The 25,351-nt window shown below is 36.1% G+C and overlaps 2 protein-coding genes across 3 annotated transcripts in view; one reads left to right on the forward strand and one right to left on the reverse strand.

Moving 5' to 3' along the window:
- Nucleotides 1-2,755: 2,755 nt before the first annotated feature.
- The window catches only part of LOC136808213 (cytoplasmic dynein 2 heavy chain 1-like), a 78,290-nt gene continuing 55,694 nt past the window's right edge, over nucleotides 2,756-25,351 (forward strand). For both annotated transcript variants that reach the window (XM_067064750.1, XM_067064749.1), the window contains exons 1-19: nucleotides 2,756-3,403; nucleotides 3,621-4,012; nucleotides 4,389-4,637; nucleotides 4,774-4,847; nucleotides 5,109-5,265; nucleotides 5,533-5,702; nucleotides 6,104-6,299; nucleotides 6,559-6,816; nucleotides 7,502-7,600; nucleotides 7,770-7,909; nucleotides 8,259-8,609; nucleotides 8,917-9,160; nucleotides 9,524-9,673; nucleotides 10,624-10,826; nucleotides 15,647-15,802; nucleotides 16,301-16,412; nucleotides 16,934-17,104; nucleotides 17,655-17,813; nucleotides 18,250-18,473. In XM_067064750.1, the coding sequence (XP_066920851.1) occupies nucleotides 2,809-3,403; nucleotides 3,621-4,012; nucleotides 4,389-4,637; nucleotides 4,774-4,847; nucleotides 5,109-5,265; nucleotides 5,533-5,702; nucleotides 6,104-6,299; nucleotides 6,559-6,816; nucleotides 7,502-7,600; nucleotides 7,770-7,909; nucleotides 8,259-8,609; nucleotides 8,917-9,160; nucleotides 9,524-9,673; nucleotides 10,624-10,826; nucleotides 15,647-15,802; nucleotides 16,301-16,412; nucleotides 16,934-17,104; nucleotides 17,655-17,813; nucleotides 18,250-18,473 (4,100 nt within the window). In that variant the 5' untranslated portion in view covers nucleotides 2,756-2,808. The remainder of the gene's footprint in view (nucleotides 3,404-3,620; nucleotides 4,013-4,388; nucleotides 4,638-4,773; nucleotides 4,848-5,108; nucleotides 5,266-5,532; nucleotides 5,703-6,103; nucleotides 6,300-6,558; nucleotides 6,817-7,501; nucleotides 7,601-7,769; nucleotides 7,910-8,258; nucleotides 8,610-8,916; nucleotides 9,161-9,523; nucleotides 9,674-10,623; nucleotides 10,827-15,646; nucleotides 15,803-16,300; nucleotides 16,413-16,933; nucleotides 17,105-17,654; nucleotides 17,814-18,249; nucleotides 18,474-25,351) is intronic.
- Nucleotides 18,776-20,375, reverse strand: LOC136808215 (lengsin-like). The gene has a single exon (XM_067064752.1). It carries the CDS (start codon nucleotides 20,260-20,262, stop codon nucleotides 18,868-18,870), a length of 1,395 nt encoding a protein of 464 aa, XP_066920853.1. The 5' UTR covers nucleotides 20,263-20,375; the 3' UTR covers nucleotides 18,776-18,867.

Consider the following 25,351-nt stretch of genomic DNA (forward strand, 5'->3'; position numbering starts at 1 on the left):
CAGAGATGCTAATGCGGATGTGGTGTACCTAGATTTTTCAAAGGCTTTTGACAAAGTAGACCATTTAATTGTCCTACGAAAAATAAAGAAACTAGGAATAGATGGAAAATTATTACAGTGGCTAAAGTCCTTCCTAACAGAGAGAAAACAATCAGTGCTAGTGAATGGTGTCACTTCTGAATCACAACAGGTCATTTCAGGAGTCCCTCAAGGTAGTGTTTTGGGACCTTTCATTTTCCTCATATTAATTGGGGATATTGACAAGGAAGTGGTGCACAGCTTTCTCAAATCCTTCGCTGATGACACTCGCGCCAAAAAGGAAGTCAAAACTCTAGAAGATGCTGTCCTACTTCAAAACGATCTTGATAGAATATATAAATGGATGACAACAATATGAAGCTAAATGATATAAAATTTGAACTCCTGCGCTATGGAAAGAACCATGAGATCAAGACTCAAACAAGCTATACATCACCGTCTGGTGTTGAGATTGAAAACAAAGATGTTGTGAAAGACCTTGGAATCCTGATGGACAGTAATTGCACATTTCAGAAGCAAATTACTACAGTAATCGAAAAGGCTAAAAACTTAACATCTTGGATCCTGAGAACTTTTTCTTCAAGATCTTTGAATTGTATGATCGTACTACACGCTTTTTCTTTTATAAGAATAACTTCTATAAGAATATCAGGGTGAGATTTCGGGTTTAAAACAATAGGCCTATTGTTTAGAACAATAGAAAAATAAGAATAATGCTCACCCTCAAACAAAGTACACTATTCTTATAAAAAAAAGCGTGTATATAAATCATTGGTGATACCGATATTAGAATATTGCTCTGTTCTGTGGAGCCCAAATGCAGTTGGTCTCATTCAGAGACTTGAAGATATTCAAAAGTCCTTCTTACGAAAGATAAATGGCACCCCAAACAATTATTGGGAGTGTCTAAAACAGACAAAAATTTACTCACTTCAAAGGCGAAGAGAACGCTATAGAATAATGTATGTCTGGAAGGTGATGGAAAATATTGTACCTACTGTAAATGGTATCAAAACCACTGAAAACCCCCGGCTGGGCCGGATGTGTACACTGTCAATTCCAAAGAACCAAACATCAAAATTTAGAGACAGCACACTTGCAGTGCAAGGTGCAAAAATTTTTAATGCTATGCCAAAGAGCATCAGAAACCTCAAAAACATTTCTGTCGATAAATTCAAAAGAGCCCTGGACACACACCTTAAGTCTATCCCAGATGAACCCCAGACCCATGGATATACTGGGTGCAGGAGAGCTAATTCAAATTCAATAATTGACATGAAAAATATCTGCTGAGATTCTTTTTCTCTCGACAGATTGATCACACAGAGGCGTGGCTCACCAAGAACCTTACCTGAAGCAGGTAACACAAGTATGAATAAACAAAAAAAATTGAAATATCTTGAGATTTGACTAGCGGGAGACAGGGTATAAGTATGTACCCAACTATAGTGGTCTTTTCATATAATCTCCCTTTCCAGGTTTGGAAATACATTTTGTGATTTTCTCTTTGGAATATACAGCACTAACTAATTGGATTTAATACAAAAGACTTGTTTAACAAATTTATTAGTAAACTTCTTTAGTAAACAAAAAGAGAACTTCCAATATACAATTTCGAGAAATGTCTTCTTGCAAAGTAAAAGGTTACTGATGCATGACAAAACGCACTAAAAGAAATTGAGTTCAAGAGGGTGAGGTATCACAACCTGAAGTCTCTTAGAAATTAATGACTTCTAAAGTAGGTTCATTTTCCATCCAAATTCTGGAAATTCAATACACCTTTTTCCTTTGTTATTTCATACATTTTTTTTTTGGGGGGGGGGGGGGTTAAGAAATATTTTGGCCTTTAAAGAACCTGGGGGCTAAAATTACCAAAATATTTGGGGGGACCTAGATTGTTGGGGGGACCTAGATTGTTGGGGGGGGGCTAGATGATCTGACTGAGACTCTGGGGGCTGCTCAGCTAATTTCAAAAGATCTCTTATCTTACTATTACAGTAAATCAAATATAAAAAGCAAAAGATTTGGAAACATAAATATTAATACAAGTAAAATTTAGTTTTCATTTATCAGTACTGTACTCGCATATATTTTTTATTGACTTCTCCCCCGTGGCACCTACAGTAGCGCAAAGTAATTTTTTGAGGGGAGCTAAATTGTTGGGGGGGGGGAGCTAGAAACATGGCTGAAGCTATGTCATATTGCAGCTAGAAACTTCATATTAGAACTGTCAAAGCTTTAAGACAGGTATTTCCCTCAAGTGTTTTGATCATAATGTAAAGTCCTATTTTTCTTATTTTTTGATTTTTGTTGTCTCACTTTTGACGTCTACTGTAATTTCCAAATGAAAATGTTTTTGGTTACTTTTTTATCAATACGTCAGACTAAGGAAACTGTATTCGTAAGGAAACCCTTTGTAAAGCACAAATTGGCTTAGGCCAGGCCCTTTGATTGTTTGGTTTGTGTCCTAAAGCTTTAGATAATGGGTTGGTAGGTTATTGAAATAGAACATTATAGGTCCAAAGCAATGCAAAAATGACATTGCGTGGGAAAAACAGAAAAATTGCATAATTTGAACAACAGGTTTCAAAAAAAGTGAATACCACCCAGGACCTCTAAACAAAGGGGAATAGGGGAATAGGGGGTTGGTGTTATCTACTTGACCACATACTGGTTTCGATATATTGTAATATTATAAAAAAAAATTTAATTTTTTCTGTTTAGAAATGTTTAAAACAAAAGGATGATAATAAGACTTGGTTTTTGAATATGAGTCAAGATCCAAGGAAAGAGTTTGTCCTTGCGACAATTGCTAACTATTTTGGTATAAGCTCAAATGACAAGACCATTACAGAGCATCAAAGATCAAAACAAATCAACAGCTTTTTGGATGATGGAAACCAATCTATCTTAGTTAGCATTCTACAAAATGGAAAACATGTCCAATTATACAATGACCTTCAAAACAATAGTCCAGATGAGCAATGTATTATCTTTTTCAAACTCAAACCCGAAGCAGTGACGCCTGAAAGTATTCATCATAATGTCCTTGTATCATCTATGTTTCAATCACCAGCAAGTACACTTTATCACACTATCAAAAAGATTTTTGGACCCTTGATACTCAATGGAGACATATCAAATAAAAGTGTTGACCCTAAGTTACAAAACTTACTAAGTGAGTTGGAAGATGGTCTAGGAAGCTATCTTAGAAAGACTGGTGATTTTCTTGGCGGTAATAACAAGAGCAAGGAACAAAATTTTTCATCCATTTTGACACCAGCTGATGAATTTCAGTTTTGGTCAGATGCAGCCAATCATGGAGATGACCAAGCTAAAACATTTGATGAAATCTTCAAGAAATGTGAGTCAAGTGTTAATTTTACTGATCTTAGTTAATTTTGATCTCTGTCGATTTTAGACATACCATATGAGTTGTTAATCAAGCCTCAAAACCTCTGCTAACTTTCTAGCATTATATAAATACAGACAAGGTGATTCAAAGAAAGCTATTATAAGCAATATACTTGTTATTGTTATATTATAACATGTTCAAAATATTTCATCACATCATCTTTTAGCCAACTTCAGCAAAGATTTCGCAAACCTTGATCCTTTGGAGCTGGCTGATGTCTTGGAAACTGTCGATATATCAATGGACATTCTTGATGAAATCTGGAAACAAGATGACCACAAAGAATATCCTCAAAAGCGAATGATTCATATCTTTGACATCTTTGGTGGTAGCATTGGTCGATATCTCCAAAAAAAGTTTTCAGATGTTGACATTTGGAAATTGAAGTTCAGTGTTGTTAAAGAGAGACTTCAATATTCTATTCAGATTTGTGAGAAATGGCGTGATGTTTGTAAAAATTTGACTGAGAAGTTTTGGAAGACCTATCACGCACATCCGTGGAAAGATGGGAATTACATGCCAGATAATTTGATGAAACTTTGCGAACGTTTCAAAGAAGTAAGATTGAAAATAATGCATTCATTAACAAACATAATTATCCCTTATCTCTTTTTCTCTCTATTTTTTTGGAAAAGATCAACATATATTTTAGTTTCTTTTTCCATTTTTTATAAACCCTCTGAAAATAGGTCTTAGGGATAACAAATATCACAATACTAGTAGTTTTTTCATATGAAATACTGGAATACTGAAGCTAGTAAAATAATTTACAAACTTCAACATGGTATAGGGATGGATGCTTGAATACTGGTAATGATAAATGGCTTAAAAAATACAGGAATACTTGAAAATTTATTTTCAATACCAGAATATGGGTCATGGGTCTGAGGGGGAAGTCTAATAAATTCAACTCTTATTTTTCTTTCTATTTTAGATTCTTCAGATCAGGGTTATCCACGAGCAACACAATCAATTACTTTCATCTGGTGAACGGCAATATCTCAGCAACAGTCAAGCATTCCAACCATTTGCAGGGCTGAATCCAGTCCAGTATAATCCCTTTACTGTACCATTGTGGAATGCAGCAGTGGCACAATACAATAAGGATATAGAACCCACTGAAGAACGTATTGCCACTAAGCTCAGAGAAAAGCTATCAGTCAGTAAAGCTAAATCGTTCCAGGTGAGTGACAATTCTCAATTCTGTAAAATTTCAAGTAAACAAGATCTTCAACAGACATATATATTAAAACTTATGTAGTTATTTTGTCCCCAATTCAATGAAGCTCCTGTATAACAAGTTGTTAATTGTTTTTTAGCTGTTACGAGAATTCCAAAGATACAAGGAGCTCATTAATCGACCAAGTATCAAAAAGGCATTGACTGCTGAGAGGTATGAAATTCAACTTGTCACAGTGAAAAGATTTCCTTCGATGAGAAAAAAGCACATAAAGGAAAACTATTGAATATAATCTTTTTGGCTGAAAATACCTACAGTAGCTTCTCTAAGTTTTTAAGTATAAGAAAAATCAATTACAGAAACTTTTTTGTACCTTTTTAGATCCATGTTATCATTACTTCTTTTATACATTAGATTATAAAGTTACAGGACGGTTCTTCTGTCTAAGGAATCAAAGTATAATTTTCGTCATAGGGAAACACTTATTGGTCAGCTTTATGAATATGTGAAGAGTTTGAAATCAGACTTTCAATCTAAATCAACGTTTGCCAAAGGAGAAGGACCACCCAAAGGACATAACATGCCTGAAATTATCAATTATATCATGTGGGGAAGACAATTGGAAGCAAGGGTGAGAAAGTTGCATGAAGCTTTTCGAAATGCATTTACTTTTGTTATAATCACAATAAGTCTCTACAGTTTATTGAGGTGTAGTACTAATGTTTTGGAGAATCTTAATTTTTGACCACAGTCTTGGAATTAATGATATATTTTCTTGTGTCCTAATCTTGTATTCCCTTGTCAAGTAATATCTGGACAGTCTTTTACAGTGCGCTGTAATAAAGTTTGCAAGTAAAAACTTCTTAACAAACTTTCAATCTCTCTTTCGGTTTTTCAGGTCAAGGAGCTGTTAGTTTCTTCGGAATCGTTGTTGTCTGATACTGGTTCCTTTGATAAATTCAAGAAATTTTGTTTGTCATTGATCAATGAAATTGCTGTCTACATCAAAGATAATTATGAAAATTGGATTAAAGAGACCACTGAAAATATTGACAACGAGGCTTTATGGTATGTCTTGAAATCTCCTGGATATCTCTTTGTAATAAACTATGTTTCACTAAAACAATATTGGCTAATTTTAATGTAGCTTTTTTTTCTAAGTGTTTTTATAAAAATGTCCGTCATCTTCCCAGGCTAGATAGCTATGGTTTTTGTGGGCAATCCTTTTGAAGTGCAATAAATTTTGAGAGATTCGACTTATAACCGTTACATTATTAAATTCAAATTTCCAGCTGCGCTTTTACTGTCATACGTTCAAAGTACAATAAATTACTAGGTCAAGATATACTTTATGTCAAAGATTTTGGGCTGGGAAGGTGGGGGGAGTCAAGTTAAAAAGAGCCAAAATGTCCTTTCAAATTTAGAATTTATAGGTTATATAGTGTATATTAATATGATTTCTTCTTTAGTTTGAAAACAACGGGTCGTTTGATGGAGCTTAACCATTCTGACGGTAAACTTGAAGTTCAATATGATGAAAACTTGGTCAAACTTATTCGTGAAGTTCGTCAGTTTCAAGGTCTTGGTTTTAATGTGCCATCAAAGATACAATCAACATCAACCAAAGCTATGAAGTTTTATCAACAAGCTATCATATTGAAACAGGTTACACGTTGATACTATATTCGTAAAACATCATACTTTCTTGAGAAATAATGAGTAGACCCTTATATTTGTGGCAAGCTTACGATGATCTTCTAATTTGGCTATCTATGCTCTATTTGAAATTGGTCTTATTTACCTGGTAAAGTGTGAATGTTTAATTGAAGTTGAAGTTATAATTTTATATACAATACATTCGAACTCAACTTCTTTTAGGCCTCTCAAGCCAGAATCCTGCTGAAACTTCAATATTTTATTTCAGGTTGCTCATTTCTACAACACTATTGACAAACAGATGGTGGCATGCCAACAATCTATCATGTTGGATACTGCACTAGCTTTTGAAAAATTGGTCAAAAATCCGAACTCTGGTTCAAAGAGTAAAGGATCAAATACTCAAGTCACATGGGACAACCCAAAAGAAGTTGAACAATACATCACAAAACTTCAAATTGTTGCCGAGAAATTGACCACTGATAATCGGAAGCTGAGAAAATGTCACAATGTCATGATCGAGAAGGTTAACATTCTGATTTTTGTTTTTTGGGGTTTTTTAAATGACATATTATTTTCAATGGGCTTTACCAGAAAAAAACTGTGCACCCTCTGTTGAGGAGGTCCATTCCAAGGGGGTAATGATTGAAAATTTGTAAAAATTCAGAATTCCAGGGGGTTTGATCCTAAACTTGCATTGAATTTAAAGGGGGTAGGTCAAAAAAGGTTGGACCTCCTCAACAGGGGTGCACGGTTTTTTTTCTGGAAAAGCCCAATCTAGCTCTATCTAGAAGATGTCAAAGTCTTATCAAATTCTTTGGATATATTTCCAATTCAATAAAGAAAGGATAAAAAAAGATCCCTGAAAGGTCGTTCTTATGGTTAATAGAATTCAAAATAGAGATTTTTTTATTTCAAATTATTGAGACGGCAAGCGCTCAGCAATTATACCATATTACCAACAAGACTAATGTAGTCTTTGGGGGAAAAGGTTGTATTGGAATTTAAATAGCCTAGATTTACTGGAATATGAATGTCAATCCATGATTATCTTCAAAAGGAACCAACAACCGAAGCAAGAATTATGGAATTGAGAATGTCCCTGGTCCTTTGGTTGCTTTGGTCCTGATGATTAAAGCTTTGTAGAATGTTTAACACTCTTGACATATGGTTAACAGTGTCATATAATTTTCATAATTTTCAATTGATAGATTGTACAATTGATGGGCATTGACTTACTGAGACATCAAACAAGATGGAAAGATGGTCTGATGGAAATGAGACAAACTATCAATAACTTGGTCGAACAGGTTAATATTTTTTTCAAGAATTTTCACCTATAATAATGAAAATTACAAATATAAACCTACAATATCTACAATGGTGCTTGAAATTTGATCCTAGATTTTGGCCTAAATCAAGCCTCATTTTATACTTATGAGATTGTTTTTATAAAACTGTGTTTACTGTTGATTTCAGGGTTTCAAATTGAGTAACATGAAACCTTGGACGTTACACCTCGATCACCAACTCTATAAAGCCTTGGAGCATCAATACCAATTGGGATTAGAAGCTTTGAATGAACATTTACCAGAAATCAAAGTTGAATTGGTCTTTAGGTACATTTTTGGACACTTCGACTCTTTAATAAAGCCTGAGCTAAAAAGATTCATCCAAGCAATTCATTTATTCACCTGAATTTTTTTTTTTTGTTTTCTGACATTTCTGTCTCATTGAACTTCTACAATCTCTATTTCTTCCATATGGAAATAGAATTACCAACCAACTAGTGGAATATTCTTTTGCTTTAGGGCCGCCTACCAACTGGCCTACCCACTCTAAAGGTTGTTTGCTTAGACCCCTTTGTTTTAAACTTTTTTCATACTCTGGTTTATAGACTAGGCTTTATGATGCCGGTTGGGATATATTCTTATTTATTAAAAACGTCATTTTCCTTATTCCATTCAGACAACAGCAACTTCAGTTTCGTCCACCATTTGAAGAAATCAGATCCAAATATTATCGTGAAATCAAAAAGTTCATCTCCATCCCAAAGAATTTCAAAGGATTAGCTGACAACCAAGCCATGTTTCAAAACATTATTCAAAACAACTCACATCTTTTTCAAACAGTATACGAAAAAGCTGAATCACTTTTCGGACGTTTAGCAGCTGTCAGAACACAGTTTGAGGATTGGGTAGTGTTGGGATGTGTGGATGTGGACCAGCTTGTGGAAGAGAAATTACATTCAGTTGGGGATTGGGAATTGAACATCAAAATGATCAAAGTCAAAGGAAAGGAAGCTGAAAAACTACCTCTGTATGTTCTTTCAATCTCCCATTCGTCACTTTCTATCTTAAAAAGCTTTATCAGTCTTTTACCGTACATGTTTTTTTAAAAGAACATTCAAACTGTTTGAAGCCTTTGGATGCTTTAACTTTTTTCAGTTTTAATCCTGAAAACTTTATTTAATTGTTCTTAATCTCACTAACATTGTGCAATTTCCTAAGAAATTTGATTTTTAAGTGTTTGCAAATCCCTTGAAATCTTCTTAACTTGTTCTTGTGATTTTGGCCATCCAAGACTTTTCTTACCTGAAACGTGCAATAAAATTCTTCATCCTCAGATCTTGTAAAATCGATTGCATCACAGTATCCACCTCTCCAGTCAAATCAAGTATCGATGATTTATTGGCAAAGCTGTTCGACACCCTCTTAATCTCCTTAAGAAGCTCTGTGGTGAATGAGTACAATGCTATTGATAGTTTTTCCACAAAGAGTATGGAGGACCTGAACCAAGTGCCACAGACTATTGAAGAAATGGGTGATGTCAATGAGAAATATCAGAAAATAATGGCTGAAAAACCACAGGTATAAAAAAAAATTATTTCCCCACAATTATTCTCATTCAATGCCCAAACTTGCGAGTTTTCTATCGCTAGTCACGCTTCCATTAAATATGTTGTTGAAACGATTTCATTGAATTTAATCCAAACAACCGCTAGCCTAAAATGATAAAACAGTAATCGACAGTATATTTTTATATGTATAGTATATAAAACTTGAAGAAACCCATAGATTCTCTGACATTTATAGGATCTTAAAAGGTATGATTTTGGATGGATAGCAATTATTTGGACTACTATCTTTTGGATTTCTTCCTCTTCAAGAAATACAAAAACGTCTTCGGTTTTTAACAAAAGAATGTCTCATAAAACTTTTCTAACTTACCAGCATAAAGAAGAGCTGACAAGAGCACAACAGAAGAACAAGTTACTTGCACAAACATCAGGGAGCGGTGTGGAAAAGATCGTGGAATTATCGCAAAAGTGGGAGAAGCTTGAAATGTTATTGGAAGCTCATGAAATGATGGTCAAAGGACAGGTTTGTGTATTGTTCTTCCCACAAGGTACATTTGCCTCCCTCTAAATTGAACTTCATAGAACTATATTTTCTTTTTCGAATTATAGAAATATTCGAATTATAGAGAGCATTTTACACCAGCTGAGGGGAACCAAGATTTAAGATCGAATTACAGAAAGATTCGAATTATAGAGGTTCGAATGGGAAAGATTTGAATGCATTACATTACCATCATCATCTTCGTGCGTGCACGGGAAGCATTGATTCATCTCTATCGTCCATTGTTGTTGGTAGTTCTGCAGAAATGCTAGCAGAGTTGATCTATGTAGCTAATAAGTGCGTATCAACCAACATTGGCTTTGTCGTCGGATGGATTATAATTACATTTTATGGCAATTATTTCACAAAATGCTACATAAGTTCATCTCTTTATTTCTTCCAGGTAGCGATGTGATAAAGGGTGAAATACAATATGAAGTCAACTCTCTCTAATTCGAGAATTCTAACCTCTACTATTCGAATCTTTCTATAATTCGAATTAAAATATTTGTCCTCTCAGCTAGAACTTAGTATAAAATACTTTCTGTAATTTGAATCTTTCTCTTATTCAAAGAAAATTCTTGGTCCTGTGAAAATCGAATTTTAGAGAGAGCCAAGTGTATGGGTTTTTCCACTGAGGTATCCTGTATTAGACGTTTTAACAACTGAGACGATGAATTATCACCTCTTTGAGTCTTTGTACGAGCTACAAACGAAATTGTTCGAAAAACGAACGAAATTGTTCGAAATACGAATGAAATTGCTCCAAATACGAATGAAATTGCCGCAAATACGAATGGCATTGCTCGAAATACGAACGACGTCGTTTGAATGTCGGATGACAGCTTACTGACGTACCTTTGCCTACGTCCTTGGTCGGTTTACCTACTATAGCAGCACGTCTTTATTACTCTTTTATTCTTGAATTCTAGAGAGAAACAATGAAGAAGGAGCTAGCCAATCGTTCAGAAGCTTTCCAGCAAGAACTGGAACGGTTCGCCGCGCGTTGGCACCAATTGAAACCAGCCAACATTGATGCTGATGCGGATAAGAAGGTCTGCATGCAGGCTATCAGTAACATCAAAGAGCGACGCGTCGAATTTAATGATATCGTTGAAAGAACGAAGAAATTACAGTAAGTTGTTATTATTATTATTATAATGTAACAAAGTTCTAGGCGCACGAGGGCCTCTGGAACTGATCGTGATTATACGTATTTTACAATTGTCTTGTGTTGAATCTTTTCGGGTGTTTACTCCATGCAGTGTTGAGTCTTACTTTGAAGACTTTGACTGTCTTTGCTTCAGCGACATCTTTTGGCAATTTATTCCAGGTTGGTATAGTTCGATAAAAGAAGGAATTCGTTTGTACACCACGGAGTCCATCGCTTCCAAAGTCTGGAATCATCTCAAAGTTGTGCCTTCTGTTTGGTCGCGTTCGACGGGCTATCTTGTTTAGGATGATATCTTTTTCGTAATAGTTGATGTGCTTGTAAAGTTGGACCATGTCACAAAAGTGTCTGCTAAACTCGGGCGTAGGAAGATCTAATTCACGCAATCGTTCTTCATAAGACATATTATTACGACATTTTTGAACAAGTTTTGTTGCCCGTCTTTGTACTCCTTCAATCAGATTTACGTGTTTACGTAGAAACGGAGACCATACTGACTGAGCGTACTCCAGAAATGCGGGCGAACAAACGTACAATACAATGTTTTAAATGTACTTGTACTCATGTTTACAAATCCTCGATTGATTATGCCAAGTATCGCGTTTGCTTTTTTGACTTGCTTTGCAATGTGTCCTTCAAATGTAAGTTCTGAGTCAATGAGGATTCCAAGATCTTTTTCTTCAAAGACGTGTTCCAATTGGCGTCCATCTAGGGAATATGGATGAGCATGTTTGATGTTTCCAAACTTTCCTAGCGTCAGAACGTGACACTTTTCAGGATGGAATAGTAATAGCCAGTCTTTCGACCATTCTACAAGTGTGTCTATATCATTCTGAAGGGAAACAGAGTCTTCGATGCAGTTGACTTCTTTGAAGATTTTGGTATCATCAGCAAACAGTAGGATCAATGAGATGACCTTTTCAGGAAGATCATTGATGTATAGCACGAACAGTATTGGTCCCAGTACACTACCCTGTGGAATACCACTCACTACAGGGTCTGTAGTCGAGAAGGACTGGTTCACTTTTACTGATTGTGTTCGACCTGTAAGAAATGACGTTATCCATTTTTAGATTGAACCGTTGATGCCATATGCTGATAGTTTCTTGCATAGTCGACGGTGGGGTACAGTGTCGAAAGCCTTAGCAAAATCGAAGTAGATACTATCAACAACGTTTCCTTTCGAGATGCTCTCGTAACATTTATCCAGATAGTACAAAAGCTGTGTCACGGTTGAACGGTTGTTAATGAAGCCATATTGTTTGTTCGATAAAAGATTATGATCAGAAAGGTGTTTCATGATGTGTTTCCTCAGTATTGATTCCATTAATTTGCACACTACCGATGTCAAACTAACAGGTCGATAATTGACTGCCAGATTCTGAGGTCCCTTGTTTTTGTAGATAGGTGTGACATGTGCCACCTTCCAATCTCGTGGTAAGGAGCCTTCAACTAAAGATTTGTTCATGATTACAGTTAAGGGTAGAGACAGATAGTCAGATAATTCCGCTAGTATCCTAGGGTGTATTTCGTCTGGACCGAATGACTTATTATGGTTGAGCTCTTTCAATTGATTCTGTACCATCTCCTCAGAGATATGAATATCTCCGATGGATGAATCAGTTCTCTTTTCAAATGCAGGAAGCTCACCTACTGCTTCTTTTGTGAAGACACTGCAGAACTGTCGTTGAAGTATATTGGCTTTTTCGTGATCTTCATGCTTTAACGATGTTTTGACATTTGGTGATTCAAGTAGTGATGAAACTATGCTAGAAGATTTCATCTTGTTACGCACATGTGACCAGAAGATCTTCGGTTTGGTCTTTGCGTTATCACAAATTCTTTGTTCGTAGTTCCTGTGAGTTTGTCTCATCAATTTGTTCACTCTGTTTCTTACAGGGTGTATTTTGCTCGATTGTATTTTGCTCGATTGTATTCTTTTTCTTCCGGCGATGATTTCATCTATTTCCGATGGAGGCGTCTCTTCTCTGCTATTTCTTTCCGAAGTTGAACTCCAATAGGTATTTTACCTTTCTGCTTCCAGTTTTGACCACCGATGATCTTTATGGATACAAAACGGTTTCGTATATCCAAAATCTTCTTTTGGAAAAGCTGCCACAGCTCCTCGGTTGACTTAGAATTAGCCATCTCGGGAAATTGCTTGTACCAATCATCAGAGTTGAGATCTTGTTTCATTGCTTCAAAGTCTGCGTCCTCGTACTTGTATCTTTCTGATTTAGGTTTCAATACAGCATCACATTTGATACTGAAGGTCAAGCAACTATGATCGCTTAAACATAAAGGACTGAGATACTCTAGACATAGAGCTTGGTTAGCTTCACCTGTTAGAAGAATGAGATCGACTAAAGATGGGTCGTCAGTCCCACGGCATCTGGTTGGTTCGTCTACACTTTGGTTGAGAAAGGAGTCGCGAAGGGCTTCAAGAAATTTTTCTATTTACTTTCCTCGAGATGTGGCGTCGTCCAATTTTTCCAATTGTTTGTTGGGAAGTTAAAGTCCCCGACAAAGTATTTATGAGAGTATTTGTTGTTTGATGCGATATCTTTGATTAGAAGATTCAACTTGTTGTTATTTTCAGCTGACGTGTCATTGTTCGTAGGGGAGCGATAGATACAGGAGAAGACCAGGAGATCGTTTCCGGATAGACGAATTTCGATTGTGGATGCTTCATTGAAATTGACTTGGTTCATTGATTGGTTGACATCGGTGACCAAATGTTTGATCGATGAATGAGCAAGAATAATTATCCCGCGACTGATGCCAGTGGTCATGTTCGTGTGACTGACACATTTATAATGTTTAAGCTCGTGTTCGTGTAGCTCTCGCAGTCCACCATGCTTTGGTTTCACCTCACATATCGCAATGATGTGGGGATGATGTTTCTCTACATCAAGCACAAGTTGTCGCTTCTTCTCGGGTGTTAGCGTGTCGGCGTTGCAATAAAAGATCCTGATTTCGTTGATCTTTATTTCAACATCATCTACTTGATTTACGTTATGGTTTTCTTGAATTATTGTTCTCCGATTATTTTCGTTTGAGTAAGATTCTTGGCGAATACTACATTCTTCGTGTCTGTCTTCTTTGTTTGAGATCTGATTTTGACCTTGATGATGTCGAATCCGTTTTTTGAGTCCCCTCGAACTCTCCATTTATAGATATCAGAGTTATCATTCTCATTTCTAGTTTTAGCTTTGAACGATAGTTCCCTTACGTTCTTTCTTTCATCTGGTGTTAGATCTTCAGTTACACTCGTTGTCTTGTATTTTTGGATGCCCTTGAGAGAAGGAAGGTTTCCGAGAAGTGAAAATTTTTCCTTTTCGCTAGATAGACAGATTAATAAAGGGCGCTTCTTTTCCTGAGATGGTTTTCCAAGGCGACTGACACGTTTGATAGTAGCGCGTGTGTGAGTGTCTTTAACAAGACCTTCGGCCCATGAATTGTCATCTTCTTGTTCTTGTTCTGCTAAGCCATGGATGACAACGTTGCGAGATCTTTTGATTTTTGTCATTTTCTTCTGCTTCTTCTTCACGCCATGCATCCCTAATAGCTTCTCTGATAGTTGTTTGCTTGGCAGATACCTCAGAGGTCTTTGTAGCGTCAGCGTAAGACTTTTCCGACAATATCTTCATTTCTGTTTTGATAAGTCCTTGCATGCTGTGCTTGAATTTCTCCATGTTGGTTTCAATCTTTTGTTCAACGTATTCCAAAGTGTGGAGTGCTGGATTGTTGTCCAGTTTCTTTTTGAGGTCAGCGAGTTCTTGTTCCCTGGCATCCGCCGCAACTTTGTCTGCTTTGAACTTCTTCAGCAGCTCTGCTTCTTTTTCAGCTTTGATTTTGATGATGTTTTCACAATTTGCCACGTCTCTTTGGAGAGATTTCACCTTTTGATTTGGGGAAGCATATGCACCAATATTCTTGGTCATAGACACGCAATTCACGCAAATGAACTTTATTTCTTTCGTCTTTCCAACAATCAGCTGGATGTAGTATGGAGGAAGTTCAGAACACGAATAGTGAACACTTCTCTCGCACTCGGTGCATTTGAGTCGATCTTTTTTCTTATCAGTGATACATCGTGATGGTGTACAAGTCTCCAGATCTTGTGAGCTTGCACTCAATTCTTCCAACGATGATGGTGATTGCAATGGTGAAGGTGTGACTGCTCGACTGCTCCGAAGAATTCTCTTCATTATGATGGATATGAATGAGATTTCCGTTTAAAATAGTTAAAAATGTTGTTTATTGAGAATTTTTGAGATTTTCTTGAAAAAATGATTGTTGTTGAGATCTTTCAAAGATAGATCACATGCGGTTGCCTCCCACTAAAGATGCTATGGATCCTAAAGGTTTGCCCCCCCCCTATAAGAAGTCAAGATTATAAATAGAGTTGATATCTCACTTGGGTATAGACTTTCGATTGTTTCCATGGGGTTCACGCAACGGCCTACCGATTTAGCTATCTATGAATGGAACATAATACGAAACTACTTTAAACTGAGAATTTGGGACTGCCATCTGAACTCGTGATTGCACTGATCTAGCGACCGAATTTGAGTCCTAAACCTCGTGTAGCGTGTGGTGGTAAAGAAGGCTATTGATAGGTAAAGTAGAAATGCTAATTGGCCACGGCCAGCCGGCTCAGCTACTGTATCTATTAATTGAACGGAAAATTCGAAGAAACGGGAACTCCAACCGGGAACCCATCGTCCATATTCGTCATTAAATGATTTACATTTCGTATCAATCAATTTATCTTTTTATAGGGTTGATTGCTCTCACTTTGAAATGGAAAGTCACGAATTCCCTTTGATTGAAGAATTAGAAACAGACATTTCAACGTTTGAAAACATGTGGAAGTTGTACGAAGAATTCAATACTGATTTAGAAATGCTGAGTCAACAAGATTGGATTTCGTTCAGGTAATATGTTATCGTCGTCTTATTGTCAACTTCATTGATTTGAGTTCTTATACAGTGTATCTACTGAAAAATCTAAATCAGCCTCTATGTTCACACTAATTTACAGTAGATTCCAACGAACAAACAAAGAACAAAGTTCTTTCTCATTCATTGAATAGAGTGCTTGAGGGGTATAATAGGTTCAATAGATAAATGAGCCTCAGCATAATCTAGAGTCCCTGGTCCCAGTAAACACCTCTGTCTCTCTCACTCTCTCTCCCGCTCGAACTTGGACAGAAATTCTATTGTTCCAAGCTTAAAAACCACAGTGGGGATGTTTTAACGTGTGATTTTGAATTTTGAATGGGGATGAGATCGAATTTGATTTCCCAAGGGGAACTGGAATTTTGGGCAAATGTTCTAGTGGGGCTGGGGTCCCAGCGTGTCTGTGACACAGGGGTGTCAGTAAATGTCATGTACTGAACACTTGCATAATATTTTAACTCTTTTTCCCTTTAGATCACAGACTGGTAAATTCGATGACTTGTTGGGAAGTTGGGTAGACATTCTTAAGAAAACTGAACCCAATGTCATGACTTTGAAAATACAGAAAGATGTTGATTCATACAAGGTATAATATTTACTGTTTTCAAGAAAGGTATCCTCTTTTATATCCTATTTTCTCAGTTTGCTGACTGGTTACCAGTATTTTCATAAGAATTGTTAAAAGTTTACACTATACCTGTGAAGAATTTTGAATCCAGATACTTTTGAGCTTTACCTCAAAAAGGAAAATTTTAACAAGTTTAAGCTCTATCTACACTGTAATAAAATATTGAATAATTCGAATTTAATTAGCAGGGGGGGGTCTTAATAAGAGCGGGGGTGGATTTTTTTTCTATTAACAATTAGCGGGGGGGACGTCTATTCGGGAGACAAGAGTATATAAACGCGTTTTTAGCTTCTTCGAAGGAGCACATCTTTCGGTTCACTTCTGCCTTTATAAAGCCGATATAGACCCTGAGCAATGACAAGTCAGCTGCCTTTTGCCAGGCCTTGGTTCTGAGTTAGTTATTACCTAAATTAAAGTTAAATTACAATTTAACGTGTTAAATAAAGATTTCACTTTTTTGATTGCTTTTCATTCTCCAGAATTTGATGCCAGTATTGAAATACGTACGCGGTGAACCATTGTCTACGGATCACTGGATGGAACTCTTTCGCATGGTCAAAATGCCCAAAGGAACTACTCTTGAGAAATTGTTATTCGCTGACGTCTTGAATGCGTGTGATGAAATAATTGCACATAGAGATGACTTAAAGGTATACATTACTAGACTGAAAAAAACATAAGCTTGTAATAGACCTTTTCATAAATTACGTCATGAACATCACTTGCCTCGTATTCAAACAATTACCATGGTGGTTATGTCCCTCGAGGCATTGAATGATAATTTTATGAATAGAAAGTAGTTTTAATAAAATCCGCTGGGAGTTAATCACCATGGCAATAATATCAAAACGAAGCAGGTGATGTTCGTAACGTAATTTATGAAAATGTTTATTGACATCCATCTGATTATTATGCAGATATTTAATTTCCAACAATTTCTACAGTTCAAGTTAGAACTTTTTAAAAGACATAGGAATAAAGAATAGAGTAAAAATGGTGAACTAGCCGTGTTCATAACTTTTTTGTGCTTGCATTTTTCCGAATACAGTCTGATGCTCTCTAATTCGATTTTTTAATTGGGTTCTGAATTGCATTTTCATCGAACAAGGGAACGTATCGAATGGTAGAACGTCGCGTCGAATTAGATAGCATCAAGTACACTAGATTTTGTTGATAAACTCCTTATTATCCGTTCTCTAGGAATTAAATAACCGTGCTCAAGGAGAGGTGACCATACGAGAAGCTTTGAAAGAGTTGGACCTATGGGGAGCTGGTGCAGTATTTGTGTTGACAAGTTATACTGATACCAACAAAAAAGAATTACAATTACCCAAAGATTGGCGTGACCTCTTTAACCAGGTATATATTATTGTACATTAAATTTCAAAACATGACTTTTTCTATCTTTCGAGTCTCAAAGAGACTTCAACTATGACCCTAATTTTAGTCTTGTTCGGTAGATGCTCAAATAAGGTCATTAAAAAGTAAGATAGGTACAATGAAAAGTGAATTTTACGATAAGAAGTAAGTTCACATGGTTTAGAGCCTAAAATTGACCTTGATCCCAAACTTAAGAAGGACACTCACCTTTGCACACAAAAATTTTGCTCGTTGACACAAAATCTAAAAGAGCCGAGTAAAAAATTGGCGTGTTTGATAAAACTTTGTACCTAGTCAAAGAGAAACATCTTTGAATTTTCAACATCTTATTGCTTCCGTCTTTAACTTATTTGGACACTTCGGAAACTTGAATTTGAAATTTAATATTAAATACAAAATGTTTCTTTATCTGTAGATTGGGGACCACCAATGTCTTTTACAATCGCTGAAAGATTCACCCTACTATCAAGGATTCATTGACAAAGCTACCATTTGGGAAACTCGGCTCGCCGATTTGGACGAGTACCTTCACAACCTCAATCAGATTCAAAGGAAGTGGGTTTATCTGGAACCCATTTTTGGTCGCGGTGCGTTACCAAGGGAACAAGATCGATTCAAAAGGGTGGATGACGATTTCAGGTAAACAATGACGGAAATATTCGGGGCTTGTATATCATATTATTATCCGCCGCGCGTAAATAGCAACATTTGATTGACTGCTTTACTGTCCAATATTCTCGAATATGTAGATTCTGTGGAGGCTATATATTTCCAAAATTGACATCACGCAACAAATTTAACATTCTAACAATTTGATACAATAGGTAGTTATGTACTACCTGAAAAAAAATTGAAATTAAAATCCTAGGAAAATTAAAATGACAAATTTCAGCTTTTATATAAAGTGACATTGTCCTCGTATTTGAATAATACTTCTTATTCATTCCAAATTCTGAGGAACAGTAAATATAGTCTATATGTTATGTATTTCAAGCAAGGAAAAGTGAGACCATGTCCTGTATTAATTCGTTTTTCATAAATGTTTTCCATAAATGCCACGATACATTTGAAAGCGCTCTTCTTCATTTTCAATTTCTTGCCAACGTTCAAATTCAGCTTTTTTAAGCGGTTTGAAAGCATTCATGAAAACTTCACCAAGCTCTTCACAAAATATGCTATCCTCTTCCAAACACTTCATTGCTTCTGGTAAACTTTCTGGAACCTTATCAATACCTGACGGTAGATCTTGAACGCCGAGCATCATACCAACAAAAGGCTCTGACTTCAGGGGTAGTTTCCGCTTAATACCATCCATGCCCGCAATCAAACACCCGGTCATTACTAAATACGGATTACATCCAGCACCTGGCAATCGATCTTCAATGTAGGTTCTACGAACACTGTAATTCTTTATCCTGTAACAGACACTACGATTGTCAAATCCCCAAGAATTGTTGACCGGTACAAAATGGATTTCCTTTTTCGTTTGGCAACGTTCAACACAGTTGTTAGTCGCCCAATACAAAGCAGATAAGGCTTTCGAATGGTGTTGTAAACCAGCCAACCAGTACTTACAAACTTCTGACAACTTGTCATCGTTTGTGATATCTGAGAATGCATTTTCTTTTTTGGTCAAATCCCATAGGGAATGGTTGAAATGACTCGAGCAATCAGCTTCTTCTGCGAAACACTGAGATAGAAAGATCGCTTCCATTTGATACTTTTCAGCTATATTTTGCACAGCTTTCTTGTAGCGGATTGCATTATCGACAGACTTGATTCCGAACTCAGGTTTAATGGTTATCTCTTGTTGGGCAGGCCCATCTTCAACGGTGTACACTTCTACATCAATACCCGTCTGTTCGAGCACCGTCATGACTTCTTGGATAAAAGGACGTATTTCTCTTCCAATTGATTCTGAATATAAGTTGGTATCTTCGTAAACCGGCTTCATTGTATCTTTATGGAGCAGATAGAACTCATATTCGTATGAACTGAACAAATGGTATCCCATTTCTTCCAGTTTTACCAATTGCTTTTTGCATTGTTGACGGCAAGACGTTTCCAAATATTCGATTTTCCTTCCTTTCAAATCGAGATCACAAAAAACACCTGCCGTATCTTGAAGCCATGGTAAAACACAGAACGTATCGAGATCCGGTGTTACCTCCACGTTAGGATTACCCAGCTCTAGGGTTAAACCGCCATCCATGACTAGTTTTCCATCCGGCAAGAAAAGATTGGTTATTGCTACTCCCAGGTGGAAATCGTCAGGTAAATTACGAAGAAAGCTTTTTGAACTCATCAGCATGTATTTTGTTGTGCCACACAGATCAATTGCTTCCAATTGTACAAAGCGAATGTTCTTTTCGGTTATCTTCTTCCTGATTTCTTCTTCGGTCTTGTTATGAGTCTCTTGTACCATCATGTTGAATTAATCGAATTCTTCGTGAGGAATATCTACTTTAACCGCTAGAAAGAGTTTTTAGTTCGGCTTTTATTACTTTGAGACAGTTGCTACTACACTGAATTAAATACTAGACTAAGTGAGTCACTGCGATCTCGCTTCGGAAGCTCAAAGTGCTCTTATTACATAGTATTTTCTCTTTTCTAATAGCTGTGAAAACGTTCTGTAAAATTTAGAAACTTTTCAAATTAGTCAGCATTCCTTTCTAATTACATTTAATTGTAGAACATGTTCCCTATTTATTAAGTTACACTTATTTTTAATCGTGCTTTCATGGTAACCTGATTCAGTGTAGCTGGAAGCTCAATATTCCACGATTAGAAAAAGCTATACCTGTTATCTTTTTTCTTTATAGAATCAACCAGCCATCAACATTGATAAATTACACACGTTTCCTCAGAAATTTTTAAAATTATCTGCCATTATGACTTTCTTGCTGCCGTCCCGAAATTAACCAATCGGGTTATGTATCGGAATTCCTATGGAAGTTCTTTTCCGAGATTTCTAAAATAGTTAAGTCGGCAAAAAAACTTTTCCCGGGGGTTTGAAGAATAAACAGAACTGCTATCATTTGTTTTTTATTTGACCATATATTTAAATTTGCGCTCTAAAATACTCAAATAGATAAGTTAATAATATTCAATATACTATTTTTATCTCTCAGAAAATAAACATTTACAGAACGACATAGTTTATCATTTGGAATACCCCCGTATTTGGACCATTCTATCATGGGCGCAAAATAGTGCGGAAACTAAGTAGCTCCCTCAGCGAAAGATTGCCGCCTCATCTTTATTCGCCCGCGCTAGAACGGGAGCTAATCATTTTTTTCTAGCGCGCTCAAGGGGAAAAGGAAAGTGATCGATATTCTTTGAAGGAAAAACGTCAGAAACAAACCCAAAGACCAAAAGATGTATTTTGTTGTTGAGAATCCATCTTGTGAAGATGAAAAAATTTCTGCTATATGCGTTTTTTTCGGAACTCTGAAAAACTCTTAGTTTCGATCTTCCTTAAGGTAAAGAGGTTGTGAGATTTGGGTTAGCGAGGCAAAAATCGCTAAAAAGCTGGTAAAATCGTAATCCTCAAAAATCGAAGTTCCAGCCTCACTGTGATTGATCAATTAACAGAAAGACACAAAATAAGGGCAAGCTCGCAATGTATGTGCAAGCGAAATCGTCGGTTTTTTCAATACACGTCAGATCTGAATCTGACGGTATTCCAACAAACATTAGACGTATTATAGAGTAGTAAGTTGTAACATGGTATATAATATACTACTATATATTTAAAAACATTTTACATCAGACATCATAGACATACGTAATCTGGTGTTTTTAAGATATATTGGCCATTCTAGCTAAGCAAGTGGAGCTAGGCCGAACTGTTCTTCTGGTTTCAATGGTTTCATTTGTACTACAGTGTTTTCACTTGTTTTAAAGAGGTATTAGCCATTCTAGCTAAGCAAGTGGAGCTAGTGCGAACTATTTATCTGGTTTCAATGGTTTCATAGGTACTCCAGTGTTTTCACTTGTTTTTCATTCTAGCTAAACAGGTGGAGCTAGGCCGAACCGTTTTTCTGGTTTCAATGGTTTCATAGGTACTCCAGTGTTTTCACTTGTTTTTAAGAGATATTGCACATTCTCGCTAAGCAAGTAGAGCAGGCCGAACTATTTATCTGGTTTCAATGGTTTCATAATGTACTCCAGTGTTTTCATTTGTTTTTAAAAGATATTGCCCAAAACAAGAGGAGCTAGGCCGAACTGTTTTTCTGGTTTCAATGGTTTCATAGGTACTCCAGTGTTTTCATTTGTTTTTAAGAGATATTGCCCATTCTAGCTAAACAATTGGAGCTAGACTGAACTGTTTTTCTGGTTTCAATGGTTTCATAGGTACTCCAGTGTTTTCATTTGTTTTTAAGAGATATTGCCCATTCTAGCTAAACAATTGGAGCTAGACCGAACTGTTTTTCTGGTTTCAATGGTTTCATAGGTTTTCCAGTGTTTTTACTTGTTTTTACGAAACATTGGACCTTCTAGCTAAGCAAGTAGGGCTAGGCCAAACTATTTGCCAGGTTTCAATGGTTTCATATGTACTCCAGTGTTTTCCCTTGTTTTTAAGAGATCGCTTTAAAACACAATCTGAGAGAATTCACTAGCTTCTGAATTCAGTCAATCTATCCGCTTTTATTATTAACATCACTTTGACTATGCTTGCAGTTTTTGGTTCTTCAGATATCATATTTTGCTAATTCATTATTATTTTGATTATATGTCATTTTTTCATGAAAATAATGATAGGATAATGATCACGCTCGTCTTTCTAAACCTGCCTTTCTGACACCTAACGAGCTTCTGATTGATGCAGTTTTATATCCAGCCACACTTCTTGTATCACGTTCGGTATGCCAAATATTTTTACGCTATAATTGTCTTTTTCGGCGTCATATTTTGTGATTTTGTCAATATTTTTGTCAATAACTATCATTAAGTCATTAAAGTAGCAATGAAATAATAAATTAATTTCCTCTCATGAAACCACTCCCTCAGAGACCTTACTAGCTCCTGACAAACTCTCAGAAACCTTACAAGCTTCTGACAGATTCAACTTTATACCCTTTCGTACTACTGAGTTCACATTGAGTATAATACAACCCTGTGTCACAGACCCAGTGGACCCCCACCCTGGTGGAAAAATAGGCCAAAAAATCGTCCCCGGTGGAAAAAATATCCTACAATTTCAACCCCACTGCGAAATTGCTCTATGATTTTATCCCCATTGAAAACTGAATGTAAAAAATTGTACTCCAAAACCATCCCCACTGGAATTTTCGAGCTGGAAACAATAGATTTTCTATCCCCCATTGGCTTTTTTATAGAAATTTTCATCCCCACTGAGGGAAAAAGTTCTACCGGGGCACTTAGACAGGGGTGTTATAATGAATATTTTTTGTGTTTTTGTATTGGTAGGTATTATGATTCATGTTTTTGTTAATTTTTTTTATCAAAATGTCAACAAGGTCTCAGTGATTTGCTAAATTATCACTTGGCTGTATATCAGTGAAAGTTACAAGTGCAAAGAGTTACATGTGTTACGAGTACTGGTAACTAGCTATATAATGCTAGGATTACCCACCCAGTTTACCTACAATGCCGATAAAAACAAGTGAAAACACTGGAGTACATATGAAACCATTGAAACCAGAATAATAGTTCGACCTAGCTCTACTTGCTTAGCTAGAATGGGCAATATCTCTTAAAACAAGTGAAAACACTGGAGTACATATGAAACCATTGAAACCAGAAAAACAGTTCGGTCTAGCTCCAATTGTTTAGCTAGAAGGGCCAATGTCTTTTAAAAACAAATGAAAACACTGGAGTACATATGAAACCATTGAAACCAGAAAAATAGTTCGACCTAACCCTTCCTGCTTAGCTAGAATAAAAAACAAGTGAAAACACTGGAGTACCTATAAAACCATGGAAACCAGAAAAATAGTTCGACCTAACCCTTCTTGCTTAGCTAGAATGAAAAACAAGTGAAAACACTGGAGTACCTATGAAACCATTGAAACCAGAGTAATAGTTCGGCCTAGCTCTACTTGCTTAGTGAGAATGGCCAATATCTCTTAAAAACAAGTGAAACACTGGGGTACATACGAAACCATTGAAACCAGAAAAATAGTTCGGCCTAGCTCTACTTACTTAACTAGAATGGTCAATGTCTTGTAAAAACAAGGGAAAACACTGGAGTACCTATGAAACCATTGAAAGCAAAATAATAGTTCGACCTAGCTCTACTTGCTTAGCTAGAATGGCCAATATCTCTTAAAAACAAGTGAAACACTGGGGTACATACGAAACCATTGAAACCAGAAAAATAGTTCGGCCTAGCTCTACTTACTTAACTAGAATGGTCAATGTCTTGTAAAAACAAGGAAAAACACTGGAGTACCTATGAAACCATTGAAACCTAACAGATAGTTCCGCCTAGCTCCACTTGCTTAGCTAGAAAGTAGAATGAGCAATATCTCTTAACAACATATCATGTTTTACAACCTTATTACTCTATAATACGTCTAATGTTTGTTGGAATACCGTCAGATTCAGATCTGACGTGTATTGAAAAGACCGATGATTTCGCTTGCCCATACATTGCGAGCTTGCCGTTACAGTGAAATCTGATTCTAAAAAAAATGAAAATTGATTGTGATTTTGAAGAGTAAGAAAAAAAACCCGAGATTATACATCACAGGAAATCCTTATTTAAAGAGTTTTCCATCAATTCATTCGATTTTAGGTTGATATTGTAGGCAAATCTATTTGTAAAACAAAAATGCTGAGATTAAATCAAAATATTTAATTTATCCATCAAAATATTGGAAAGAAACTTCATGATTGAGAAATTAAAAATTATCAGTGTAATTAAACTTCCATTAATTAAGCTAATCTTGTACAGTAAAGCGCGAGATCGCCGTGAGTTCACACACACTCTCATTCGTGTTGCAAACATTCTTTGATGAAAACATTTGCTTCACGATATTGAAGTATCGATTAACACTTTCGCATACCATCTATCTTATCCGCTGTTGTTGTCATGGCAAAGCATCAACGTGAATTGATTAAGACTAATGTAACCATTAAAGAAATATTACATTCAAAATCTTTTCTGTAACTAAATGATTTATTTTTATAAGTTTATAAGAAAAACATTTTTGATAGGGACTAATGAACCAACTTACTGCATTGAATACTTTTGCGGGCAGAAACGATTTTTGCTCTTTTTTGCGAAATTTTCTGTCAAGAAAGAAATTTCTTTCCGTGAAAAGTACACTTTTTTGCTATTTTATACTCAGTTTTAAGTTTTTGTGCATTTTTATCGCTTTTTTGCCCGCAAAATGAAATAACATTATAAAATTCGCGAAAGTTATACCCGCTGAATTCGTTCACAAAGTATAATTCACGAAAGTTAAATTCAAGAAATTTTTCGATTTTGCAACCTCGCGAAAGTTTCTGCTCTTAAATTACTCATTTCGCTTCTGCCGATTACTACC

Source organism: Clytia hemisphaerica, unplaced genomic scaffold, assembly GCF_902728285.1.
Source record: "Clytia hemisphaerica strain Z4C2 unplaced genomic scaffold, Clytia hemisphaerica genome assembly, whole genome shotgun sequence".
Classification (NCBI taxonomy): Eukaryota; Metazoa; Cnidaria; class Hydrozoa; order Leptothecata; family Clytiidae; genus Clytia; species Clytia hemisphaerica.